Raw genomic sequence first — 24959 nt, 5'->3', positions numbered from 1 at the left:
GTCGATTATAAAATAAATGGGCGCAGAATTTGAAAACGAAGTAATACTTGGAGTGTGCATAGAAAAATAACCAATTAAATAAAACAATGCAATTCTGCCCTGCAAATTTGTTGAATTTTATGTTGGGTTGGACTATTCCAACAGTTAATGTTGGTTAATTGCTTAGGCACACAGCTGACAGCTGAACTGGTTTTATTTTGCGTTCGAAAGCTATCGATAATAAGGAAAAAAAATGGTAGCAGCGCCATCTGTAGGTGCGCGGACGAACTTACCTGGACATAAATCCATGTTTAAGGCAAAAACAATGTTTTGGTTTAAATTTTTCCATTTGATTAATTGAGATTGTGTTGCTGAGTTTTATTATCAAAAAGAAAAACATGCTTATGTTAATAATTTTAAAAGTAAAATAAGAAAAAAACAATATAAATGGTATACAATATTTTAAAAAATGAATGCACCATAGCAACAAACTTTAAAATATGTTCTGTTATTATATAACGATAAAAACTTATCATTTATTATTTTAAAGATGTAATTTAGCAATTAAACGTTTTCAAATTATATAAAAAAAAAGGAATATAATTACATGTAAGAAAATTAATAGCTAAATAAACTTGATGTTAAAACGTAAAAAAATAAACTCTTGCTTATAATATTAAATAGTAAGTAAACAGTAAAGTCATGATACTAATGATATTCAAATATGATCTGTTGTTTTTTGTAACGTTTATCCTTCTAAGCTACGCCCAGTTACAAGGGGGACCCCCACTATTCCCCCTTCATGATGAAGTTTCGCTTTCAATGCCGTCGGGTCGGCGGCACTCTGGCCTGTTCGTTCGTTCGCTCGTTTGCTCGTTCTTCTTGGCCAAAACATTTCAGTTAGTTGGTAAGCGGCGCTGCTTCGGCTCGGACGTACTGACAATTTGGCGCGCACGCCGCGTAACTAAACAAAACCGTTAGTCGGAGGTCATAAAAACACTTCGAAAGCGAATGCGAGAAACACGCGTAAAAAACAAAACAAACGAAGTGAGTTGCAATTCAGTTACCAACACGCCGTGGCGTTAGCGGCCGTTTTTATTATGTTTTGTTGTTATTGTTGTGTGTTACGTTTTATTTTTATTTTGTTGTCGTTGTTGTTGTTGTTGCTATTTGTTTGTGGTCAGTGGTTTGCTTTGCTTTGCATAATAAACATAACAAATTGATTACAACAAACAAGTAATTGCAATTACCAAGATTGAGCCACAAAATACATATTCACATATATGGCCCACACACACACGCACACACACATATGTACATATGTACTATAAATATGTAATATGTACATATGTATGTTGAATTTGCACGGCGCCGGCCAAAAGTAGCAAGAAATCATGTATTATATTGATTTTCGGCATTATATATTAATGTATAACAACAAAAACAACAACAACAACTACTACTACAGCAACGGCAAAAACATACAAATTGTTACAAAAAATGTGGTACAACGTGCAAGCCACGGCTCTGGCATGTGTAGTATATGAAACGAGTAGAACGCTTTAATCTCGCCCCCCGATTGCTCTATACTCTTCGACACAGCTCTTCAGACGCTTTCGATGAAACTTCAGAATATAGTGAAGCGTAAATCAGTTCTAATTCGTGATAAACAAATAACTTTTTGGCACTAGGAATAAATTTTTGCATCAATCGTTTCTATGGCAGCTTATGTGATAAAGTGAACTCATTTCGGAATATGCACGTATTCAATGATTATATAAAACATTGAAACAAAGTTAAAAATTTCGAAATATCATAGCGCGCAAAAAAAATTGCCGAATTTGGTTTTGTTGTTTTCCTATTCTAAATTGCAACTTATAAAAGACTCATAGCAACAAAATGTGCTTTAACAAAGTATCTTCATAAACAAAAAAGTTATTCGAATAAAAGTGATTTACACACCGATCGTTCCTACGACAGCTATATGAAGTAATGTGATTATATAAAGTTTGTAATTAACTTGTGATATGCATATTTATAATTAATATATAAAGTTTGCTGTCCCTAGCTGTTATGGCCCAAAAGTTATTTGTTTTCTTTTTTTTTTTACTGGCATGTGTCGTCACGTCGATCATGCTGTCTCTGTCGACCCCTTCTGTGTGTCATAAACATCTAGCGCTAAGCCTTTCTAGTATGGCCTTTAAACCCTCGTGTGCAGGGTATAATGAACTGAAACTGGCAGCCAACTCGCAACACACACAAGCACACACACGCACACACACTTATGCAGAGGAACGTAGAGCGCGCCAACATGCTAAGCGCCAGAGGGCGGGGGGTGGTGGAGGGTGTTGCGACACCCCCCTGGGCTGTAACTGACAGCTGCCAAGTGCCAGAGCTTGTCGTCAACAAGTCTATCAAAAGCACGTTTGTCATTTTTGTTGCAATATACGCCCAGCAGGTGGCGGGTGGTCCGCCCAGCCATTCACACACTCCCTAACACACACACACACACATGAGCCCTCATGTATGGGTGTGTGTGTGTGTATGGGTGAGTGTGCAGCGCCTTTGTGTTTTGAAGTTTGTTTGAAATATTATTGTTTTGCTTATCTGTGTGCGCGTTTATGGGCTGGGGTACACATATGAGTGTGTGTGTGTATGTGTGTGCGTGAGAGGATAACTGTCACTCAGTGGTTTGTGCATTTTTATTTGCATTCGTCTGGTGTGCAAATATGCGTGCCAGAGCAAAAATCAATTGTTCTATGAACATAAGTAACTATGTATATATGTATGTGCATAGAAACATGCAGACATACAGACATACATATGTACATACATATGTACATAGATACTTCTATGCGCGGTTGTGGGAAATGCAAACAAACTTTTGGCAGCAAAAAATAATCACGCGATGAAGCCAAATTTGTGTGCTAAAAAGATCCCCGCAGAAAAGTTATTTATAAATGTTGAACATATGACATTTGGGGTGAGATGTAAAACTGAACATATTTTTTGCTGATAAGGGTTGACTAAATCTTCATTTAATTTTTTAATAAATATTTAATATTTACTTAAATTTATAACCTTGTTTGAGAGCTGAAAATGTCTTATCATATAATATTCTATATTTAAATCAAATAATTGATTTAACGGAAAATACAGTAAATTTAATAAGGTATAGCATTTAAAAAAAAACCAATACAAATATCATTTTTATTGATTTTTAACAAATATTAATTAAATCCCAATCCTTTGAAAGTAAGGACAAGTAGGGAAGTCATTTCGTGCTTTACATAATTAAATAAACCCAGCAAGTTACAAAAGTGTGCCTGTCCATTAAAAGTTATAAAAGTTGACTAAATCTTCATTTAATTTTTTAATAAATATTTAATATATTTAATTTTAACTTTGTTTGAAAGCTGAAAATGTCTAATCACATAATATAATATTATATTTTTAAATAAAATAATTAATGCAATCTTCATTTAATTTTTTAAATAAATATGAAATATATTTATAACTTTGTTTGAAAGCTGAAAATGTACAAGTATAATCACATAATATAATATTTTATATTTAAATAAAATAATTGATTTAATTGAAAATACAAAAAATTTAAAAAAGCTATAGCATGTAAAAAAACCAATAAAAATATAATTATTCATTGATTTTTAACAAATATTAATTAAATCCCAATCCATTTCATGCTTGCCATAATTAAATAAACCCACCAAGTTACATACATAAGTCTGCCTGTCCATTTGTCTATTCTTTCTTCTCTATGCATTAGCTTAATAATTTCAGAAAGAAACATAGGTAGAGCTCCCAAGCTTGATAGACAGGTTCTAAGTTCCGCTCTTTCTAGTGTTGTGTACCCAACAAATCAAACACATAAAATTTAAAAAAAAAATCAAAATTGTGGTTTTTTAGATTGGTATTGAAATCTAAATCAAAAATGTGTATTTTTATAAGTTAATTATTATTTTACGTGGAGTTTATGCAAAAAAAATGCAAGTTTTAGAAAAATTCAATTCCCAAAAAAATACATATAATGATATAATGAGCTGAACAACTTTCTACAGACCATCTATAAAGGAGATCAAGTGAGACCAAATAAACGCCAAGTTACTAAAAAAAAAAAAACAATGATTAAGGATTAGCGCTGGATTCGATTTCATTTTCACGAATTTGTTAGCTAAAAAAAAAAATCAAATGGATCAAATTTTTAAATTTCAAATGAACTTCATTTTATGACTATACTAGGAATACCTAAGGAAACCATTCAGTAATTGATCATTTACGCTAAATAACAATTTACATCAGGAAAGTGATGCAAGCCTTGAATTGCAAGGTTTAACAATCGATTCTCAAAACGAAATTATTGATTTCTGCTTTAAAAAAAATTAGTTAAGAATTAAAGCGATTTACGTACATTTACATCGCTTGCAACTCTTCTAATGCTCGACTTTTTAATTGTGTTTATTATTTATCAAATACAAGTATAGTAGGTCTACTTATACTATATGTAGTTCAGAAGGGGCTACGAATATTTCATTACTGAATACCATTTTGCAGCATATTTTGTAAAGCATACAACATACGATATAGCTAAGTGCACTTCAGCGTTCGAGATCTCAAAAAATTGTAAATGCAGAGACGTTTGGCCTTTTTGCAGTCTTTCTTGCCTTCCTTCCCACCTCCTCGGCCTAAGTAGTTACTCGAGTATGTGGAAAACGAAAACCCTGTAGCTCCATTGAAATCGAGTTTTTGCTTATTCATGCATTTGTTGCACCCGCACGAGTCATTGTTAGACCAACTCACACACACACACACACACACACACACACACACACACACACACACACACTTACATTTGTGCACAATCATTCATGGCTGTCGATGAGGTGGTGGGGAGAAGGGGCCTTCCCCGGCTGTGTACCCATTGCTGCATGCATAACAAGCTTGACTTGTTCGGCCCGCCCGACATTTCAGTGCTGAGCTCAAGTATCTGTTGTGTTTAAATGTTGGCACACGACCGACCATCACAGCTACATTTATAAATATGTTTGTGTGTGTGTGTGTGTGTGTATGTATTTGTATAGCACTCATTGTACATTTTGTGGGAATGTGTGTGTGTGCGTTTTTGTTTTGAGAGTGTTGTGCTTCACTCCAAGTGTGCACTTTCACTTTCCATGCTGCCAAAATGGGTAACAGCAGCATAAAGTAGCCAACGACAGTCATGCCAATGGCCAAGCTAACCGACTCTGTCTCCCCCTCCCCCCTTTCTCACTATCACACGCTGCTGGATTGACTGACGATTTAAAATCATGTACGAAAATTGAGCAAACACAATACTTAGGAGTATAATGCGGACATCGGAGGGGAGGAGCTCAGATGCCTATTATATATGCATTGCATTTTGTGATTTTAAAATTCAATAACGGACTGAAAGAGGTCGAAGTGGAGTGGGAATTGGCAGCGTTTAGCTTTAGCTTTGTCAGTCTCTTTAAGGAATATTCGATTGGGTATTGAATGCACAACCAGGTTTTCTTATTTCTTGCAATTACAGCAATGGAAAAGCATTGATTGACTGATTTTCATGATTTTCTGCTTTCCTCCTCCATTGCCAATATTAAACGTTTTTATATCGTACACTAATTTGCATCTAAACAGGCTATTGGAATGCAATCTGAAAACATGTCTGTTGCGACAAATGCTCCAGCTAAATGCGAAAAAATTGGCATAATCAATGCGTCATGCATACTTATAGATGAAACCCACATACTATAGCCCATGAAGTTTTGAAACTCGACAAATTGTGGGCTACGACGCTTGACGTTGATCGATTGTGGCTGGAGCGGAAAAAGTCTATCAATCAAAACAATTGCCGAGTTAGTGGGATAAGGACAAAAACATTGTGGATGCAACTTCGATTAAATTCCATTAAAATCCAATTTATGAAGCCGCCTGAAAAATTGATTCAGAATTTGCTGATTCATATGCGACGCCAGACTTGGCCAAACTTTTGCCTCTTTACTAAATCGACTAGATTAGCAACGCTTTCTGCTTGGCGCTTATTGTTTTTATCTATTCCTTCACTTTGCTTAACTCCTTCAGATGGCTATACACACACATACTTATACTTATATATATATATATATTATTATATATGTACATAAATTGTACGCTTAACAATAAGCGCCAAAAAGTTGTTCGCAGTTGCTTAATCGGATTTTTCCGGCAACTTAGAGTGAGGAGTTGATTGAACGAAAAGAAAAGCAGAAAGCGAATATTATTAATGAGTTTCATTGGAGGCACTGAGTGGGTCAGGAAATGCTACTTAAGTAGAACTTGCCATCGATTTCAGATGCCCTCAAACTTGGCACATGCTTTTGTTTTGACAACTTAAGCGCCTTTGGTAAAATATAGAAAGAATTTCAATAATAATTTTGCAGAAGGTTGGAAAGTCGAATTTAAAATCTGATGGCTTCAAATATTTATGTACATATACAAGTACTTGTATGTATGTATTTATAAATAAAAATTGACATTTCCAAATTCCTTTATTCCAAATATTGAAATGTTTAAATAACTGCTCATGGCATTTAATTAAATATTATTAACATTGCTTTGAGTTATTTGCTCTTGTAAAGATGTGTGCAATGCAGTATGAATCCGAAATAAAAAAAATTACAACTGAAATAATTTTTACTGCCAACAACAACGGCAGATGTGGCAACATATAGAAAATTTATTAATAAAAATTTTTTTTTCAACATAGTACAAAGCTAGCTGAAGACCCTGGTTTAACTTTAAGTTACCAAAATATAATAATACTAATAATAATTAATAATTATTAAATTTAAAGTAACAATATATAATAATATTAAATAATATTAAATTTAAAAATCAAAATTTCCAGCGGGGTGCATAATAATAGAAGTTTAGCCTTATTTAAGGATTGCTTTACTAAATTAGAAAATTAGTTTACAACATTTGAAAACATATAAAACAGTGTCTTAGTTTTGGTGTTCTAAATAAAATATTCAAATTTGAATTTAATTTTCAAGCAACTGATTAGCTTTTTTATTTGCTTCAGCCTTTTGGCAGTGATTTAGAGTTTTTGTAAAATATGCTAAAGAGTACACTTTAGACCTCAAGAGTTTCAGTTTAAAAGAATTGTTGTTTGTTGATTTAACATGTAAAGAACTCAAAGAAAGAATAATGCACTCACATAATTGTTAATAGGTAATGCATTTGAGTACTACTTGTAGTATAAAGCTTCAAAGCTTCCCTTTTTAGGTTCGTGCGTTTAAACATAGAATGCCTGCTTGAGTATTATTCGTTACTTTTTTCTAAATGTAATAAAAGAGATCAAATAATGTAAGGAATAAATAATTATTAACATTTTGAATTATATATGCAATGATTTTTGTCGATCCTAATTTTCTATATTTCAAGTCTATCTAAGGCTGTCTTCAATACCCATTTAATTATGTGCTGGCGGGCAATAATATTAATTTTATCTACAGTTGTAATTATATTTCATATTTCATATTTTCGAAATGCACCTTAAAAGTTAAAGTTTTCAAATGTATTTTGGCGGACGTAAAAGTTTAAAGTTTGCATTACGTATACACGACTATAAATTCAAGAATAGCTCATCTCTTAAGTACAGAAACGCAACATAAATTTCATATTTATTAGTGATTTTTAATGGAATAATGATCCCATGGAATAGAAGAACAAGTCATTGTTCTAGCATTTTACAATTTTATTTCAGTTGAACTAATATATTCGAAATATTAATCATTTTTGGAGAACGCAGAGCAAATAAATATACAATATATTATTCGAAGACTTTCAAATTTCTGATACACCTTTCGATGAAGGTTAGTTTGCTTGCAGTTTCCTGCACTTCTAGCTTTAATTTATTTGTTTAGTAAATCAACAAATTGTGCTGTCGATACATATACAAAAACTATGATTTATATTATAATATAATATTTAAAGTTGACATTTTTAGGTGAACAACCATTAAGTAAAACTGAATTTCGTTTTAGATACTCGTAAACGCAACTACTTTTATAAAATACAAATTTTTTGTTCGATTTAAAGAAATGGCTTTCAAATTGTTGGTTGAATTTGGAAAAAAATTAAAAAAATTCTGAAATGCATTTTTATGGTATTTCCGTTCGCCTGTGTGCATCAAAATGTCATTTTTATCAACCAAGGAATTCGTATTCATATTTTTTTTTGTTGGTTTTTATTGTTTTGCATAAGTTCAGAGCTTTTGTGTAAAATTGTTGGTTGCATCAGGAACACGAGATATTCGTGTAAATGATATAAAAAATGCCAGTTGGCGATGTCATCGGGCTGCCATGCTGTCGCACGCAGCATGTCACGTTGCACTGATGACGGTGGCAAGTACAACAACAATAGTAAGAGCAGTAACAACAACAACAACAACAATGACAACGGTAACAATAGTAGCTGCCACAACAAACACAACAGCGGCAACAAGACCCTAAACTGGTGACAAGTGGAAATGTCTAACCTGCTGAATTCCTTGCGCACACTCAGTTGCATTTACATGGAAAGTTGCAAGTGTCGGTGGCTGAGTGTGTATATCTGTGTGTGTGTGTGTATGTGAGTGTGTATGTTGACGCTTTGCATTCAAGTGCACGCAAAAGTTTTGTTGTTGTGCATTTGCCACGCTTCTATTTTAAGGACCTTTTTTTCTAGCTTGTAGAGCAAAGTATATGAGATTGCTCGAGTGGAATTGTATGTGTTTGTATGCATTTGTATGTGTTGGTAAGTGTCTGGTAGTGTGAGTGTTTGTGTGGCATTTCTGTGCTTGCAGCTGCCATGGCAATGGCAATTTTCCACATTGCGTATACGCCATGTGCACCGCTGAACTAACAGGCTTTTGTTTTTTAAATGCGGCATGCATATTACCGTCCAGCTGTGGCAGTCAAGTAAAAACTGAAATAGCACAGCGAGATGGAGTGCTGTGGAGCGGGGGGAGCGGGGGGGGGGAGCTTAGGGTATTTGCATTTCGTTGCGCTTTTTCGGCATTTTAAACAAACAACAAACAAATCAACTTATTTGTCTGCCTTTTTTGGTTTATGTGGTCGGCTGTGCTCACAAAGTGGTTGGCTGCAGTCAGACTTGTTTGCTTTGCACTGATTGAGTGCACTGTCTGCCTCAGTGTGCGTGCCTGTGCGTGCATGTTCATGTTCGTCTCCGTCTATTTGCTCATGGAAACCACATGAATATGTGAGCCCACAAACGACGCAATACAGTCGTCATGGAAAAGTTGATTATGAAATGCCATGAAGATACAAATCAAGCAACAACCAGAAGGGTAATATATAGCATTTGGCTTAATGGATTAAAGTCGTTCCAGTTATGGCTGCGTGGGTGGCATTGTGATGTCTTTGCAAGAGCTTCTTACTAGTTACTCAGTAAACAGATGAAGAATTTACATGATTTATAAATGAAATGATTTATAAATCTAAGGAAGTAGAAACTCGTATACGTTCACAAGATTCTATATGTTCTCTATGGTAAGGTCATTGTTTTTGTGAAAATAAAGCGACTTTACGAAACGAATATAAAAAATATTAATATTTTCAAACTTAAAAAATGTCTGTCTCGAAATTTTTAAAGAATAGAAAAGACACTACACTAGATGTAGATTTGAAAACCATTTCAAGATCTTTGATGGCAAAAAGCTTTTATATAAAATGCAGCATTTATGATGATTTTAAAAGGCTTTAAGTCCCCATGAAAATCTTTAAACGGACATTGTTTTTCAATAAATTGAGTTGCCATATCTAAGCCGAAGCAAGCCTTTAAGCCCCATTTGTTAACGCTGTGGGCGGCTCAGGACACAATTACAATTATAATTACAAAAACGAAAATTGACTTTGAGCTAAATTCAATTATTTTATCGCAAATTGTGAATTGTGCGGTGCGGCGTTTTGCATGCCAAGTAAATAAACGGTACAAGTACGAGTGGAATTATCATCGGATTATGTACATATTTAATTGCTGCTGAAGCCCTTTCGGTTTGTTCTCCATTAGCAAAAGCCCTCAAAGTTGCAAAGTGGGCCACTTTGGCTGCCAATATAATTTAACCGAAAGAGGAAGAAAAAAAGGCAACGTTTAAGAAGTTTTTTAATTGATTACTGGTTGGTTAGTTACATTTTCGGTTGCTTTGCCGCTCAAAGCAATGACAGCTTAAGTTCATTAAAAAGTTACAATTAAATCTATCCGAGAGATACGAGGCACCCAGCATCCTCATTAAGCATGGGGCGCTCCAAACGTTGAAATTTTAATTGAGATGTCAGCTGGAATTTCAAAGGCGGACCCATTTCAAATTCGATTAAACTTAATTGAGGCAACTGGGAAAAGAAATTCTCGGTACAGAAACGTATAAGAGAAATGAAATGAGTAAATTGAATATTTTCCAATCGATAATTTAAATACTATTGGTGACATGGCCTTAATTGAAAATGTGGCAGATATTTAAAAGAAATAGGGTTAGCAACATTTCTTTTAAAAATTAAAATTAAAAGTTTGATTTCCTTTCATACATAAATGCCAAATAAAGAAATTATTTAAGACGATGATACGAAAATGCAGGTTGAATAGGAAGAGGAATGTGGTGATGACAATTTGCTTAAAGGGAATTTTAAATATTGCTAGTTATGACAAATGGTTTGGGTAGAATCTTTTCGTGTATGATTTATTTGTAGTTATTTAAATTCAACGCGGGTGATACCCTTTTAAAGATTTGAATACCTTTTAATACATTTCGAGAACTGTTTCTTGCAAAGGTTTTATTTCAGATCTATAAAATGTACAGAAGCATTTTATGATATTTAAGAAAACAATTGATATATCTCTTGAAAAAACTGTTCAGTTAAGAGTTTATAAAAACTGATGAAAATTAAATGTAACAAAATCTTGCTAAATTGCAAAAATGAAAAAAAAGAATGAAGTGGGTACCAGGCATGAACGTGATTTAGAATCTGTGGACAATCTGAAGAAAAATTAATCTATTTTTTATGGAAATGACCTAAATAACTTAATTAAAGAGCGGTGGTCTAATACGATCCAAAAATTGATTTATTCCTTGTAACATCGACTCGAGAACTATCAATTCAATTACTACAATTTTTAAGTTATTTCTAATTTCAAAAATGATTAGTTAGTAAACGAATACGAACAAACAAACAAACTAATAGCTTAGTCATAGTATATTCTATAGTAGTTTATTTAAAAGAATTAATAAATGCAATTAAGTATTAAATTAAAATAAAATTGATGAAAAAAAAATACAGAGCTTTTAGCATTAAACATATATAATATCAATAAGAAAACTATGCTTGCTTAAGTATATTGAAAATTTTTATTCAAACCGAGAATTCGTATTTTAATAAAATAGTTTCAATAAGCACCATTGTGTTTGTTATTATAATTCTGCTACCACATAAAAGAAATATTCCGAAAAATGTGTCGATATTATTTAGAGATGACTATTTTATTAGTATTGTTAATCATAAACCCTGCAAATTTGTACTTATACATAAGTATTTATGTGACAGAAGCATAGCCCGATAATAGTTAAAATGCTGATAAAGTTCATTCTAAATATTTGGTTCATTGCAGTCCATCGATCTCAGAGTAAACAATTCATTACAGTTATGGCGAATGATTGGAAGAGCTCAACTTTTTATCTCTGCGTTATTACTCGTAACTGGCATTCGCAAAAGAGGATTTTCAAATCAAATCTCTAAACTTGTGCCAACAGGGACTTTTCTACAGGACATAGTTCAGCTCCTGCTGTCCTGTCCCTATTACCGATTGCTGTCAGTAGTTATACGCTAAACTTTATCACAATTTGCCAAGCACACAGTTTCTGGTGCCGTTCACAAAAAAAAAATCAACAACAACAACGAAAAGTTCAAGCAAGAAATTCATCGTCAATTTTTATTGAAATTGACGCTATCATGAGGGGGTCCTGGGTGGAGGGGGAGTCTGTCCTGCGAAACGTGCGAATCATTGTAGCACTTTGTGTGCAGAGCACTTTTAATGAGCACCTACTTTTGTCTCGGAGGAAGCGGGGGGATAGAAAGGGAAGGTGCAGAGATTCCAGCAACTGGCACGATCTGGGGCAAGTAACTATAAAAGTTACTAATTGGATTTGATTTGACGATATGAAGTAAAATGCATTAAGAAGTGCAAAGAAATTTCATTAAAAATTTTTATTTATTATATACTAACTAACTTTTTCACAATTTGTCGCTCTCTGCCTCTCTCTCTCTCTATATATATCTTTCTTTTGTATTTTACGCCATCTGTTTCAGTGGAGTTACGACAGTTAAACAAAGACAGAGTGCGGATGTCGACACGTTAATAACCAAACAGCAAAAAAGGCAAAATAAAGTTGGCAATGCGCAGCACGAGAAAAACATAAAACAAAGAAGTCGACAGCAAGAAAAAATATACGCAATAGCAACAGCAGTGCACTCGGAAAAATAAATACATACATAGAGTGGAGTAGAATGTAGGAACCAGCCTCTTTCTCTCCTTTCTTGTGTCAATCATTGCTATGGCAGCTGCATAATTATATTATGTAGTCAGTATTATATAAAATCAAAATACCACATAATTTCTACAGAATAGAACACCAAATTTTTAGAAAGAAACTCTCAAAAGGATGGAGATTTCTAAGTATATTTAGGCACTTTTGTTCGAGTGTACAACAAGAAATGTAACAGTAACAATGAACAGCTGCGCCCGCGTGCTTCTCTTTGTTAGTGTGTGTATGTGTGCGTGCGCGTGTGTGTGTGTGTGTTAGTAACTTGTTGTTGCTGTTGGGCCAGAGATGACTGAAAAGATGTTTAACTGGTTTTCTCAGCCAAACAACAATAAAAGCCGGCTACCAGCATTTTAGCAACAGCAACAGCAACAACAAGGCCAAACAAAGTGAAACGAAAACAAAAGTAACGGCGCGCAACAAGAGCGTTAAAAAGCACAACAACAACAACAGCAACAACAACAATAAAGACAAAAGCTACAAAATATTCAAAAATACAAATTGAGTCAGTAAGTCAGTAAGTTGCCTTTGCTTGTTGTCTGGAGCGGTTTACTTTTTAATGAAACCGGGCTCTGAGCATATGTGTACCATTTTTACGAAATAGAATGGCAATGAATATGTTAGTGCCTCTGTGGGTCTGTGTGTGTTTGTGTGTGTGAGTGTAGATGAGGAAATGGCAAAAGCAAATACGACGCGTATGTGTGACAAATGAGAGAGCAAGCCAAGTTGTAATTACAGCTTTGTGGCTCAGACAGCATGCTTTGTAACATTAATTTGGCAGGAACTGGGAGGTTCATTGAGTTTCCCGGAAAAAGTTAAGGGAACAAAATCAACACCTTAGAGCAGCACACACACGCACACACACACACATTAATGGCTGCGCCCAATTGAGCTTTTTATGGCATAGCCTTTAAAAATAATTTCAACTGTTTTACGACTCCGTTTTTAGTACTGCCTATTATGACAGTCGTTACTTGGGCCTGGTTTTATGAGGTTCTCCGCAAGTGTTGCTTTCCGGTTTGTTACTTAAAGACTAAAACACACTTCAGTCCTTGGCTCATTACAATAAATGTGATTTCGCGTTAACAAGTTTGGGAGGGAACAGAAGCTGGCAGAATTTGTTGGAAAATAAATTAATAAGAGTCATTTAAATGAAGCACACATAAATAATATACATACATATCAGCTTAATGCTTTTGAAATATTACTCATACGCCCCTAGGTCTCAAGTATGTGGTATGAACAGCTATTTCCACAGCATCGCTTAAAAGGATATGTATTTACATATCTTTCAGGAAATTTAAAAACATAAGAGACAGCATTCTTGAAGGGACTTTACAAAAATTATTAACGTGATAGAAAAAGAGTAAACAAATTAAAAACTAAAAAAGAATTAAGAGACAGGCGACAAATTTAAAACAAAAAACAATAAACAAAACACATTAAATTTAATTAATATACATTTTATTTTTAAGAATCAACTTATTCAAATATTATTAATAGTTAAAATAAAAAAACTAAAGATGTTAAAATAAATACATATGTATATACAGTTGATATAATATATAGTTAGTTATATAGTATTTATTTTAGATTTATTAAATCACAAACTACATACAATTTGTTGTTCATTCAAAAATTAAGCTTCAACTCGGTTAGAATTAAAACTTATTTGTCAAGCTTAAAATATAAACATTAAGCATTTATTTGGCAATTTCATAAATATTGCAAAAAGATTATTTTGGGCTTTATAATGAAGTTGCAAAATAAAGTATTTTGAATTAATTTCTCTAAGCTTTCCTATTTATTTTATTTTATTTTATTATTTGATATTTATTTAGAAATTGATTGGAGCTCAAATATTTATTTAAATATTTTTTTTTTATAGTAAGGGAGCAAATATTTTTATATTTTGATATATCAGTAATTGTTTTTATTAGTCAGATAAATTATTTATGAAAAATTGTTATAATTTATTTATATAGCACTTAAACATATTTTTAATTAAACTCTTTTAATACTCACCTAAAACAATTACAGATTAATTAAATGTATGTACTTTCCTATTTAATGTACAAATATATTTTTATTTTTCAGCAAAAGTCTAATGGAACTACCTACGTACTCCCAGTGTGTGGAAGACGAGCATATACTTACATATTCTATGCAACATACATATATCTATGCATAATGGGAAGGCCTGTAACAATCATGTAAAATATCTTGAAAGGAAAGGAAATGAACGTGCGGAAAGCAATAACACATAAAATTAGTATTAGCAGCAGTAATAGCAGCAAGAAGAGGCAGAAATAACGAGAAGCGGAACAAGCTGAAGCGAACCGGAGGGCATTTTGGACGGTCGGCTGTCGCTGTGGCTGTGGCTGCGGCTGAGGGCGTGGCAGTAGGCGTTGCATAAAGGAAGAGGCAGCGATTGCTCCAGTTGCGAAACATAAAAGTCAATTAATGTGCAATTACAACGGCCACTTGTGAAGCTACAAGCGAGCACGCCAACAAGGCCGAGATTGAGAGCGAGGACAACGTTGGGGCAGCTGCCCGAGACGAGAGAAACGGATAAGTGAAGGGAGCGGGCAGAAGCAGCAGCAAAAATTACTGCAAATTACACGCACCCAGCAGCACTGGCAACAACAACAACAACAGCAGCTATAATAGTGGACGCTACCACCACCTACACACTCACAAACACACACACATATATAGTATATATATATATATATACACGGAGAAAATGACTTTCGTTAACAAGCTGAGCAAAAGCTTCCGCTGGCTACGTTGGTCGACATTGTGCGCCATTTTGTTTTATATGTTTTTCATTGGCCTGATATTGCATAGCACCAGCTACAAGCTGCAGCACACACAACAGCTCCAACTCAAGTCGCAGGGCCATAATAGTCGCGCCCAGCAGCACTCGCCAGAGGAATTGGAGCAGCAACACCAACAACAACAACACCAGCAAACGAACAGCGCCGCATTGTTGCTAACGACTCACAATTTGGGCAATGGCAATGCCCCTGCCGCCGCCCTCATTGCCAACACAAACGCTAATACCAACGCCAACGTCAACGCCAACGTCAAAGTGAACGCTGCGCTTCAGGAGAGCTGGCGAGCAAAAGTGCAAGCCAAGAAGAGCGGGACAGCGGCAGCGGAGGCAGCGGGCGGCGGCAAATCTCCCGAACCGGAAACAGTTATTTTAGCGGCCAGCAATGTGAATGAGAAGCAAATACTCGGCAAGGCATTCAAACGGTAAGTTATGGCTAGTTTGTAGGCAGGAGTGAGGGGGTGAGAGGGAGGGCGGTGCTATGAAAAGAGCAAAAGGCGCAAGGCTCCACCTAGAGAAAAATTGCATTCCTAAACATAGGAACATCTAAGATGAATAAGATGGAATAGAACAAAGCTAAAATAGGAACGTTGAAAATGATCTAATTGGTGTGAAAACATATCAAATTTATATCATATTGAACTATTTAAAATATTGCTTATATATAAATACGAAATATTTATTGAGTAAATGCTGCGCTTCTTTTTTGTCAGTATTTAAAAGATCAAAATTACAGACATACTTGTATATTGAAATATTTTCAAATTAACATTTTCAGACAATGTATAGTATATATCTGAGATTATTAGCAAAGATTTTGATTTTAAATGCATGAGTATACAAAAAGTAATTATAATATTTCTTTATATTTCCGAGAGTAGTATTAATTCAAATCAGTGTTTGCTGCTTAAAAAATCTTTAAACTCTTTAATTAAGATTATATGAATCCTGAAAATAATGACAAAGAACATTCGATAAGAACGCTTACACAGAAGTTTATAGCAGCTTTGAGGACTTTAGAACTCTATATTATTCTAACCATCAACGCAATCTTACCAGTATGCATTTTTTTTAAGTGTATTGAGCCCACCGGGCTCTGCCTGTCCCTGTGTGTGTGCTCATTGGCTTGTAGTTGATAATTTGGCGCTAGTTTTGTGGCGCCATCATTGTTACGCATAACGACGTCGCTTGCGGACTTGTTCACACGCAGACGCACACACACATATACACACACATACACATACACTTACAGAGACGCCCACAAAGGTGGCCAAAACAGTGCGACCCATAATTGTGTGTAGGACAAATTGTTAAATTAGTCAGCGGAAAGAAATGGGCAGCCATCCAAGTGGGAGTCTGTGCCTTGTTCTTGGGGCTACTTCTTCTTCATTGTTAGACTTTTGGCAAATCTAATAACAAATTGTGGTCCTAGATGGCAAGGATAGTGGAGAGATAAGGGTGGGCCTCGCCGTAATTGAAGCAAATCAATGATATCTAAGGAATTGGCCGACATTTGGAAGCTACAAAATATTGCCCTTAGGCCACTGACTAACCAGATGTCTTATTCAATTTGTTGTTCGCACGGATGTATTGGAACAAATTTACAAATAAATTGTGTAAATTGCATTAAAGTGCTTTCTGTGAATTATTTAAGACAAATCAGTGTTTTGTGATGCTATATACGAGTACTTGTAAAATCGATTTAATATTAGCAATGAATTAAATTTTGAAATTGCTGAATCTAAGCTCTATGAGCAGCATAAAGAAATGAAATTTAAACTTGAATAATGAGTATTGACGATTGATGTTGCAGGTTCTTAAGTATATATTCGGCATTGCTAAGATTCTAATGAAAGATTAGAAGATCTATTAAATGTTAAAAAGTAAAAATGCAGGCAGATAAATGTTATAAAATACTATACTTTTAAATATTGTTTAAGAAAATAAAATATTAAACATTGATCTATTAGTTATTCCATGTAGAAATCTATATCACTTTTTAGTTGTTTTTCCAAACCAATTTAGAAGAAATTCTAAAGCAGAAAAAGTATGCTTTTCAAAGTTTTGTATATTTTTTCTAAAAACATCTTGTCTCAATTTTAATTAATTTACATTCACGAATAAGATTGCCGCATTGTCTTTAATTTACAAAATATTAATAAGCTTTTAAATCAGTAACAATGGTCTAGCTTGGTCCTATCTCTTTCACTTCAATTGAAAATAGCGATATGTATTGCCTTGGAGATATTTAATTGAAATGTCTTTAGGCGGTCAATCAACAAATATCAAAGTAAATATGGAGTCTATTTTTCTTGCTGTACCTTTTTTATAGCAAATGCTTTAAAATTTTTCATTCAAATTATTTTTCATGAAAAAGCCTACAGGCCTTCAATCATCATCAACTTGACCGTCCTGATTTTAGGGTTGCGTATTATAAAAGCTGTTCATCAGTATAATCATGTTTGAAGTGTTTGCATTTAATTTATTCTTTTCGATTCAACAATTTATTTCTAGCAAATAAATGGAGAGTCGAGCACTTTTAAATTGGCAATGACTTGCATTAATTTCAAATTGCTTTTGACTCTGAGGCTATAATTATATATTCTAGGAAGGGTCGTTTAGGTTATGACTTTGAACATTACAACTTGCTTAGGGCAGCAAAATTGCAATTTGCTGCTGCTGCTGCCCTGTATAAGCAATCATCGCCAGGCTTAAATCAACAAATATTATGATGTCGTGCCAAGGAATTTAATTTCGTTTCATTTCCTTTAATGAAATTCGCATAAAATGTTGCTTACAATTTCCTCCTGTCAGCCAACAAGAGAAATGAAATTGGATTGCTCAAAAATCTGAGCAGAGCACTGTGCCAATTTCATATTTATGCTGCACCCTGCTGGTCCTTTGCCACTCCGCCCACCTATCCGTCCTGCAGTCCATTGCCATTGGTGGTTAGTTTCATTGAGAGCTGAAAGTTTCGATTCAAAGTTGAAGGCGACAGAAAGTAACCGCAAAAGTTGAAACGCTTGTGCCAGTGCTCATTTCTATTCAATAAATAATAAAGCAGTATTTACTTGCATTGCCAGGACGTCCAGGACCTCCCTTTGCCCGTCTGCATTCTGCATTAGTCTGCGCAGACAGACCGGCTTTGATTTGATGCTATTAAATGCTATCAATATGAGTTGCATTTTTAATGCGCGTGATAGCAACAGTTTCGACCTCAATGCCCATTTAGTCCATTTGAGAGGATTATAAGGAAGGGACAGAGAAGGGCAGAAAAGGAAGGGGAAGGAAAGGGCCAGACATCAATCGGCTTGACTCACTTTCTGCTAATGAAAATTTATGTTAGTTCAATTGAGTTTTATGCACACGCAAACAAAACTTTGCACGAACCTGTGTCGAGCCGGCATTCATATTTTATGAAGGATAACATTTAAACCAGAACAGGCGCAGCAGAGCCGGGTGGCAGGTGTTGAGGGAATTTATTTATTGCATTGTAGATTGTGATGAATTTAAAAATTGCTGCGAATTATTTGATTACTTCATTTAGATTGAAATTGTTGGCTTTTGTTATTTAATTGAATGCCGATATGAATTTTTGAATTATTTTCATTCTGGGCTTTTATTTAACTCTCTCTCTCCTTCCATAATAATCATGATGATAAATCACATTTGTCTGAAAACACTATCAAGGGAATATTTAAACAACGGTGTTATTTGTGTCCATTATGCAATTAAAGTGAACCACATAACCATTTAGAGGCTAATCAAAATTAAAAGCCGGCTTTCACTCTTCCACCCTTTATCCGGGCTCGTAATTCTCGCGTGGCATTTGGTAATTTCCCTCTCGCCAGTCGAGCCGGCTCTGTGCAGACATGCATATGACAGCTGTCTAATGATTTCTCGAACGTGAACGTGAACATAGCCGTCGGGGTTCTACGCTAATGAAGTGTGAATACCCGAACAGGTGTCGGATATTCAAAGCGCTTGTAGGCAGGAGACGGCATTCTTCGCATCTACTATTGGCCACGAAACTGATGCCCTTGTGGGCACACACACACACACGCACCCACAGTACGTGTAGAAGTCACAAAAGGCAGCAGGCAGCCAACAGACTGCCGGAATAATCAGCATCGGTGGCATCGCGGCTCCCCAGCCATGGTTGGAGGCTCGCGGTCGCATTTGTTCCGCTGCTAAGGCACAGACACATTGTGTACATTGTGTGTACATTCTGTGGAATAAGTATAGGTGCTCTAAGATTAATTGGCTTTAGTCTACAGCTGTACAGATGTGTAGGAACAAATTATGGGCATTATATGTAAAAGAGTTTTATTTTATGGCATTAATTTAAATATATGTATATTCAACTGGGCTTAAAATGTTTTTTTTTTCTCAGATCAATTGAAACTATTTTTGTATAGTTATGGAATTCAAAAAGAATTTTACTTACAACACTTATTTAGATTGACAGTAAATATCCAAAGTTTCACATATGCAGCCAAATAGAAAAGTTTAGCAGAAAAGTAGGCTCTGCATTTTATTAAGTTCCTATTTCCACATAAACGTTGACGGAATTGATCATAGAATATAAAAAATCGAAAATTATTTATAGAAGAAAAGTTAAATTAATGGCAGATATTCATAATATGCATTTTAAAGACAAATAAATGCTCGTTTTTATCCATAACTAATAGCATTTTAGTTTTTGTTTTATCATCATTTTATTAACGTTTCTTTTTTTGGCTTTACAAAAAAGTTTATTTAAATTTTGTATTATTTTTATTCAGTTTAATTTCTTATTATACATATATATATTTTTTTCGATTCATATTTGTTTACTTTTATTTATTTTAATTCATTAATAATTAATTTTAACCGTTTTCTTATCATTTTTCTTAGTCAGACGTTTTTTATTAATTTCTTAAGAAAACATATTTATTTAGAGCTTAAATGTAAATAAAAAATAATTGCAATACCAAATTATATCATCTTCCGATATGATTTCCTCATTAGGCATTTAATTTAATTTCTGCAAGTACTGAAAATAAATATATTTTAATGCCATTTAGAGGTCTGAGGGCGAAGGACTATATAGGTATTTCCATAAGTTGCTCCTTGTTTTGCGCTGCGGTTACACCGTGGGATGCACGGTCATGTTTGTGTTTGCGACTTTCACCGCACAGTGGTTTCATTAGCATATAGTTGAAGCATTAGAAGTTAAATAAATAAACTTGCAACTAAAGCGATTTTAAGTTGGTTTCCTTCCGACAAGTTTTGTTTTTTTTTGGTTTGGGTTTTTAATCTGCCGCCATCACGTGCGTTCTGGCCTGCTCTACTCCCCAGTCGCCTTTTTGAAATATATATGCTCTGTGCTCTGAATTCTGTTTGTGTTGGTGTTGGAAATTCCGACTGGCATGCGTTTTGGGGAAAATGCGTTGGGTGGAGAGTTGGTAAATAAAAAAAAAAAAATAAAATAAATAAAAAACGAAAACGTAAAAGTTTGCATTCAGTCTGAATGTTCTGTTCGCTTCCTCGTCGGCCATGAGCATCTCTCCACGTGCACTTAGGCTAAAAGTTTTTATTTGTTGAGTACGTTTTGCACATTTTTGCATTTGTTAAAACGGAAGTACAGTCGCAGAGTCTGCGACGAAGTACGTGCGCTTGTAACGGGGGATTAGTTACAAAGCGAAAGTGCATTTTGCATAAGCTTGCGGTTTCCAATTGCTTGTAGGTTTTTCCTTAATGCTGAGATTCTGTGTTAGGGATTTTGTTGCGCTTATGAAACAGAGGGCGGGTGCAAAGGTTGAAAACTGAGCCAAAGTGTCAAAGTTGTGGGCACAAATATGCATTCAGAAATGTTGGCATGTTCTTCAGATTTGTTTTGCAACAGAAAAAAGGCTGATTTCCTACACTATATGTTCTCCACAATTTCTAGATATTCTCAGCCATTGCATGAACAGTTTCAAGTTGGCCAATACCAAGCTTAAACAGTGCTCATCCCTTAACGAAAAAGCAAAATGAGCGAACTATTTGACTACATTTTAATTCGCTCTTAAATTTGTTATTGAAAGGCATGCAGAAAAATTGAGAAAATTATTTTAAAAGTCTAGTTGGAGTTGGATTTGATATACTATTCTCGATTATCGGCACTTTTGCACCATTTTTCCAATTTGTGTAAGAAAAACATTTTAATACAGTTTGGAATATTGGAAAAATGAAGCGAGTTTTAAAAGAACTATAAAGCTTTAAAGAAGAAGAAAAGAAAATTCAAATTTAAAAAAAATGGTTTTGATTTTACCAAGAAATATGATTGGAAAGTATTTGAAATCAATAATTTGATAAACGCATAAAGGAACTGCTATGATGAAAGGGTTATTATGTTTTTACATTTGTGGATTTTTGTTTAAATTCCATATCTTTGTTCAATAGCTGAATACCTAGAAGCTCCGTAAATGTGGCTCAGCTATTGTTTGTCGTGCTCTTTCCATAATATATGCCAAACATCTACTGGGCCATTTAATAATTTCAAGTTGTAAATAGTCTCTCTTTGAACTTGTATTCATTTGCGTTGCCAGAAACTGTGGTTACACACGTTCTACTGCACTTTAAAGTCGACTTGTAGCTGGGCAAAAAATCATAGCATACCTTTAAGGGCAGGCATAAAATGCAGGATATTTTTGTCATTGTGTTAAATCAGTACGTACTCGTACACAAAAATGGCATACAGGGCAGTCAAGCATGTGCGCATCTAATGTTTAATTGCGTTAGCCGTTGGACATGGGGGTGTGGCATGGGGGGGGGGGGGGGACTGGGGGGAAATGAGAAATGGAGGCAGGGGGCCATGGGCTTGTAAATGCGGCTTTAGTAGCTATGTGGGCGACATGTCGTCGACAGGCGAGCGCACATTTAAAATTTATAACGATGCCCGGCAACGGTTGCCATGACAGTTGAAGATAAAATTTAATTGCGCTCAGAACGGCAGGCGTTATCAGTACGTACATAGTATGTGTGTACTTTTGTGTGTATGCCTGTGCATGGGGGAGAGAATGTTGCTGTCCGTCGACTGACCCTGGCTGGCAGTGTCAGTGGCTGGGCTACCGCATTATTAAAATGAAATTTACATGCACTGCCAACTGCTAACTGACGACGAGTGCCTGCCTGTCTGCGTGGACAGCGAAATGACGGCTATTAATTTCAGGCGCGCAATTATCACAACATTTTTGGTCAGCTTAATTGCAGCTTAATGCGACCACCAAGTGCCGCCACAACCAACATCGCTTACAATTTACGCAGCATAAAGATTTCTAATTTAGTCAGTGGTTCCTGCTTCAAAGCAATTCCTGTGCAATGTGAAATGTAGAAATGGAATGTAGAATGCGATTAATATGAACCATTTAAAAGCTTTAAAGAGCTCAGCTGCCTCAGCACAGCAAATCAAATGGTTTTTTGAATCTGATAATAAGCCATTCAGCCGCAATGGTTGGTAGGTTGATATTTAATTTCGTTAAGACTGGCATTCCATTCCGATTAAGCTCAAAATTTGTCGTCTTTTTAAACGAAGGACTGTGGAGAATTGTAAAAATTATTGAAGTGTTAAGTCTCTGCCTTTTTGATTGCATTTGATTAATGAAGATTTATTAACCTAATATGTGCTTTGAATTTGGTATTATAAGGGATATCAAGAGAAATTAATATATTGCCAGTGTAACACATAATTCCATTGCAAAATCGTATGTGGAATGCTATCTAATGGAAATATTTCGCTTAAAAATAAAAGTATATAAAGAGGTTTTCAGAAAATTACAAAACCTTATCTTAAAAATTCATATCCCATTCTCTTTATGAGAATTTCAAAACTCTTCACTGCTAACTCAATCTTTTCTGTATCTTTCCCCTCTAGCGCTGATCGTAATCACGACGGACGTCTGTCCATACAAGAGTTGGGTCAGTATATAAATCGGCGCATAGTGGAGCATATTGACGATGCCATTATGAATAATGCACGTGAATTTCGACGTGTGGACATTGCGCCCGCCGATGGCCTTATCACGTGGGATGAATATCATCGCTTCTTTTTGCGTGAGCACGGCATGACGGAGGCGGATATCGATGAGCATGACGAGATAAGACACACGGCCCTGAATCGCAAAGCTCGTGAGGATATGATGCGCGATAAGGCGCGGTGGTCGGAGGCCGCACGAACCGATCTATTCACGCTCACAATCGATGAGTATCTATCATTTCGACATCCTGAATCGAGTGTATCTAATTTACTGGAGTTGGTCGACGATCTATTGCGACAATTTGATCAGGATGGGGATGATCAGTTAACTCTGGAGGAGTTCTCGGATCTAAATGTGGACGACGATGACGATTTGATGCGTAAATCGCTCATCTCGAAGACGTTGGTGGAGCGTCGTGAGGAATTTAAGCGCATCATCGATAGTAATCACGATGGGAAAGCGGATCGGGGAGAATTGCTAAACTATGTGAATCCGAAGACGCCGCGCTATGCGCTCCAGGAGGCGGCCACTCTATTTAGTCTGTGTGATGAGAACAAGGACGAGTTGCTGACGCTCAAAGAGGTAAGGCCGCGTAGGGAATTAATGAAAAACTCGTAGAAAAAGGGTTGAGGTTGTAGGCGTTATTCCTTTTTGGAACAATTTTAAACATAAAAAGGTTTCTTTTTTTAGAAATTAATTGAGGATAGTTGATATAGTTATTTATTTCAATAGGGTTTCTGATTTCTTTAAGCCCTTAGAACTAGAATTCACCAACTAGAACTAGAATTCACCCAATAATAATAACAATATAATAATAATTATTTAACATTTCGAAAACAAATAACACTTAAAAATTTTTACTATGTTTCCTCAATTTCTTTACAGATGACTGACAATGCAGAGATATTTTTGCAATCAAAAATGATAGATACGGCCAACAGTTTTCACACAGAGTTCTAGTTTTAATCTGAATGTTAATTACTTTTTCACAATTTCACTCGCGACCGTCCCCGATAGTCCCGTTCACAACGTCTATATGCTATAATACGAATGGTAGGACGAATTTGAAGTACCAATCGTGTTTACTCTTTGCGCATTTATAGTGATATTAATTTGTAAGTTGTTGCACTCAGATGTTAATACACAATAGTAGTAGTATAATTTTGTTAGAACTTTGTACTCGTATCTTTAAGATTACTTTGTCAAGAGGTATAAGCAATGATAAGCAACTCATTCGATGTGTGATGCTAGAACAGAACAGAAAGGAGATTAAAATTCAATACTCGAATTAAATAAATACGTAATTTTATGCAACTAATAATGCAATCAAGAAATTCAAGTGTTTTATTACTCGGTAAGAATCTTAAATTTAATTTCAACAAGAAACAAAAATTAAAATTACGAGAAGAAGGCATTAAATTTTCCGCACATCTTGCCTCACTTCACGCAATTCTTGGTACACATTTCCTTCAAATAAATCGCCCCATTAAAAACTAAGTCCATGTTCAATTTGCTGCTGTTGTTCCTGCCGCCGTGC

At 35.0% G+C, this 24959-nt stretch overlaps 1 protein-coding gene across 1 annotated transcript; it reads left to right on the top strand.

The window, feature by feature from the left end:
- The first annotated feature begins 896 nt into the window (after nucleotides 1-896).
- Nucleotides 897-24739, top strand: LOC115624114 (45 kDa calcium-binding protein). Its single transcript, XM_030518708.1, has 4 exons — nucleotides 897-1026; nucleotides 14684-15847; nucleotides 23320-24004; nucleotides 24308-24739. Exons 2-4 carry the CDS (start codon nucleotides 15333-15335, stop codon nucleotides 24380-24382), a joined length of 1275 nt encoding a protein of 424 aa, XP_030374568.1. The 5' UTR covers nucleotides 897-1026; nucleotides 14684-15332; the 3' UTR covers nucleotides 24383-24739.
- Nucleotides 24740-24959: the final 220 nt, after the last annotated feature.

Source organism: Scaptodrosophila lebanonensis, unplaced genomic scaffold, assembly GCF_003285725.1.
Source record: "Scaptodrosophila lebanonensis strain 11010-0011.00,11010-0021.00 unplaced genomic scaffold, SlebRS2 tig00000053-arrow-pilon, whole genome shotgun sequence".
Taxonomy (NCBI): domain Eukaryota; kingdom Metazoa; phylum Arthropoda; class Insecta; order Diptera; family Drosophilidae; genus Scaptodrosophila; species Scaptodrosophila lebanonensis.
This window is presented reverse-complemented; position numbering and strand designations above follow the sequence as displayed.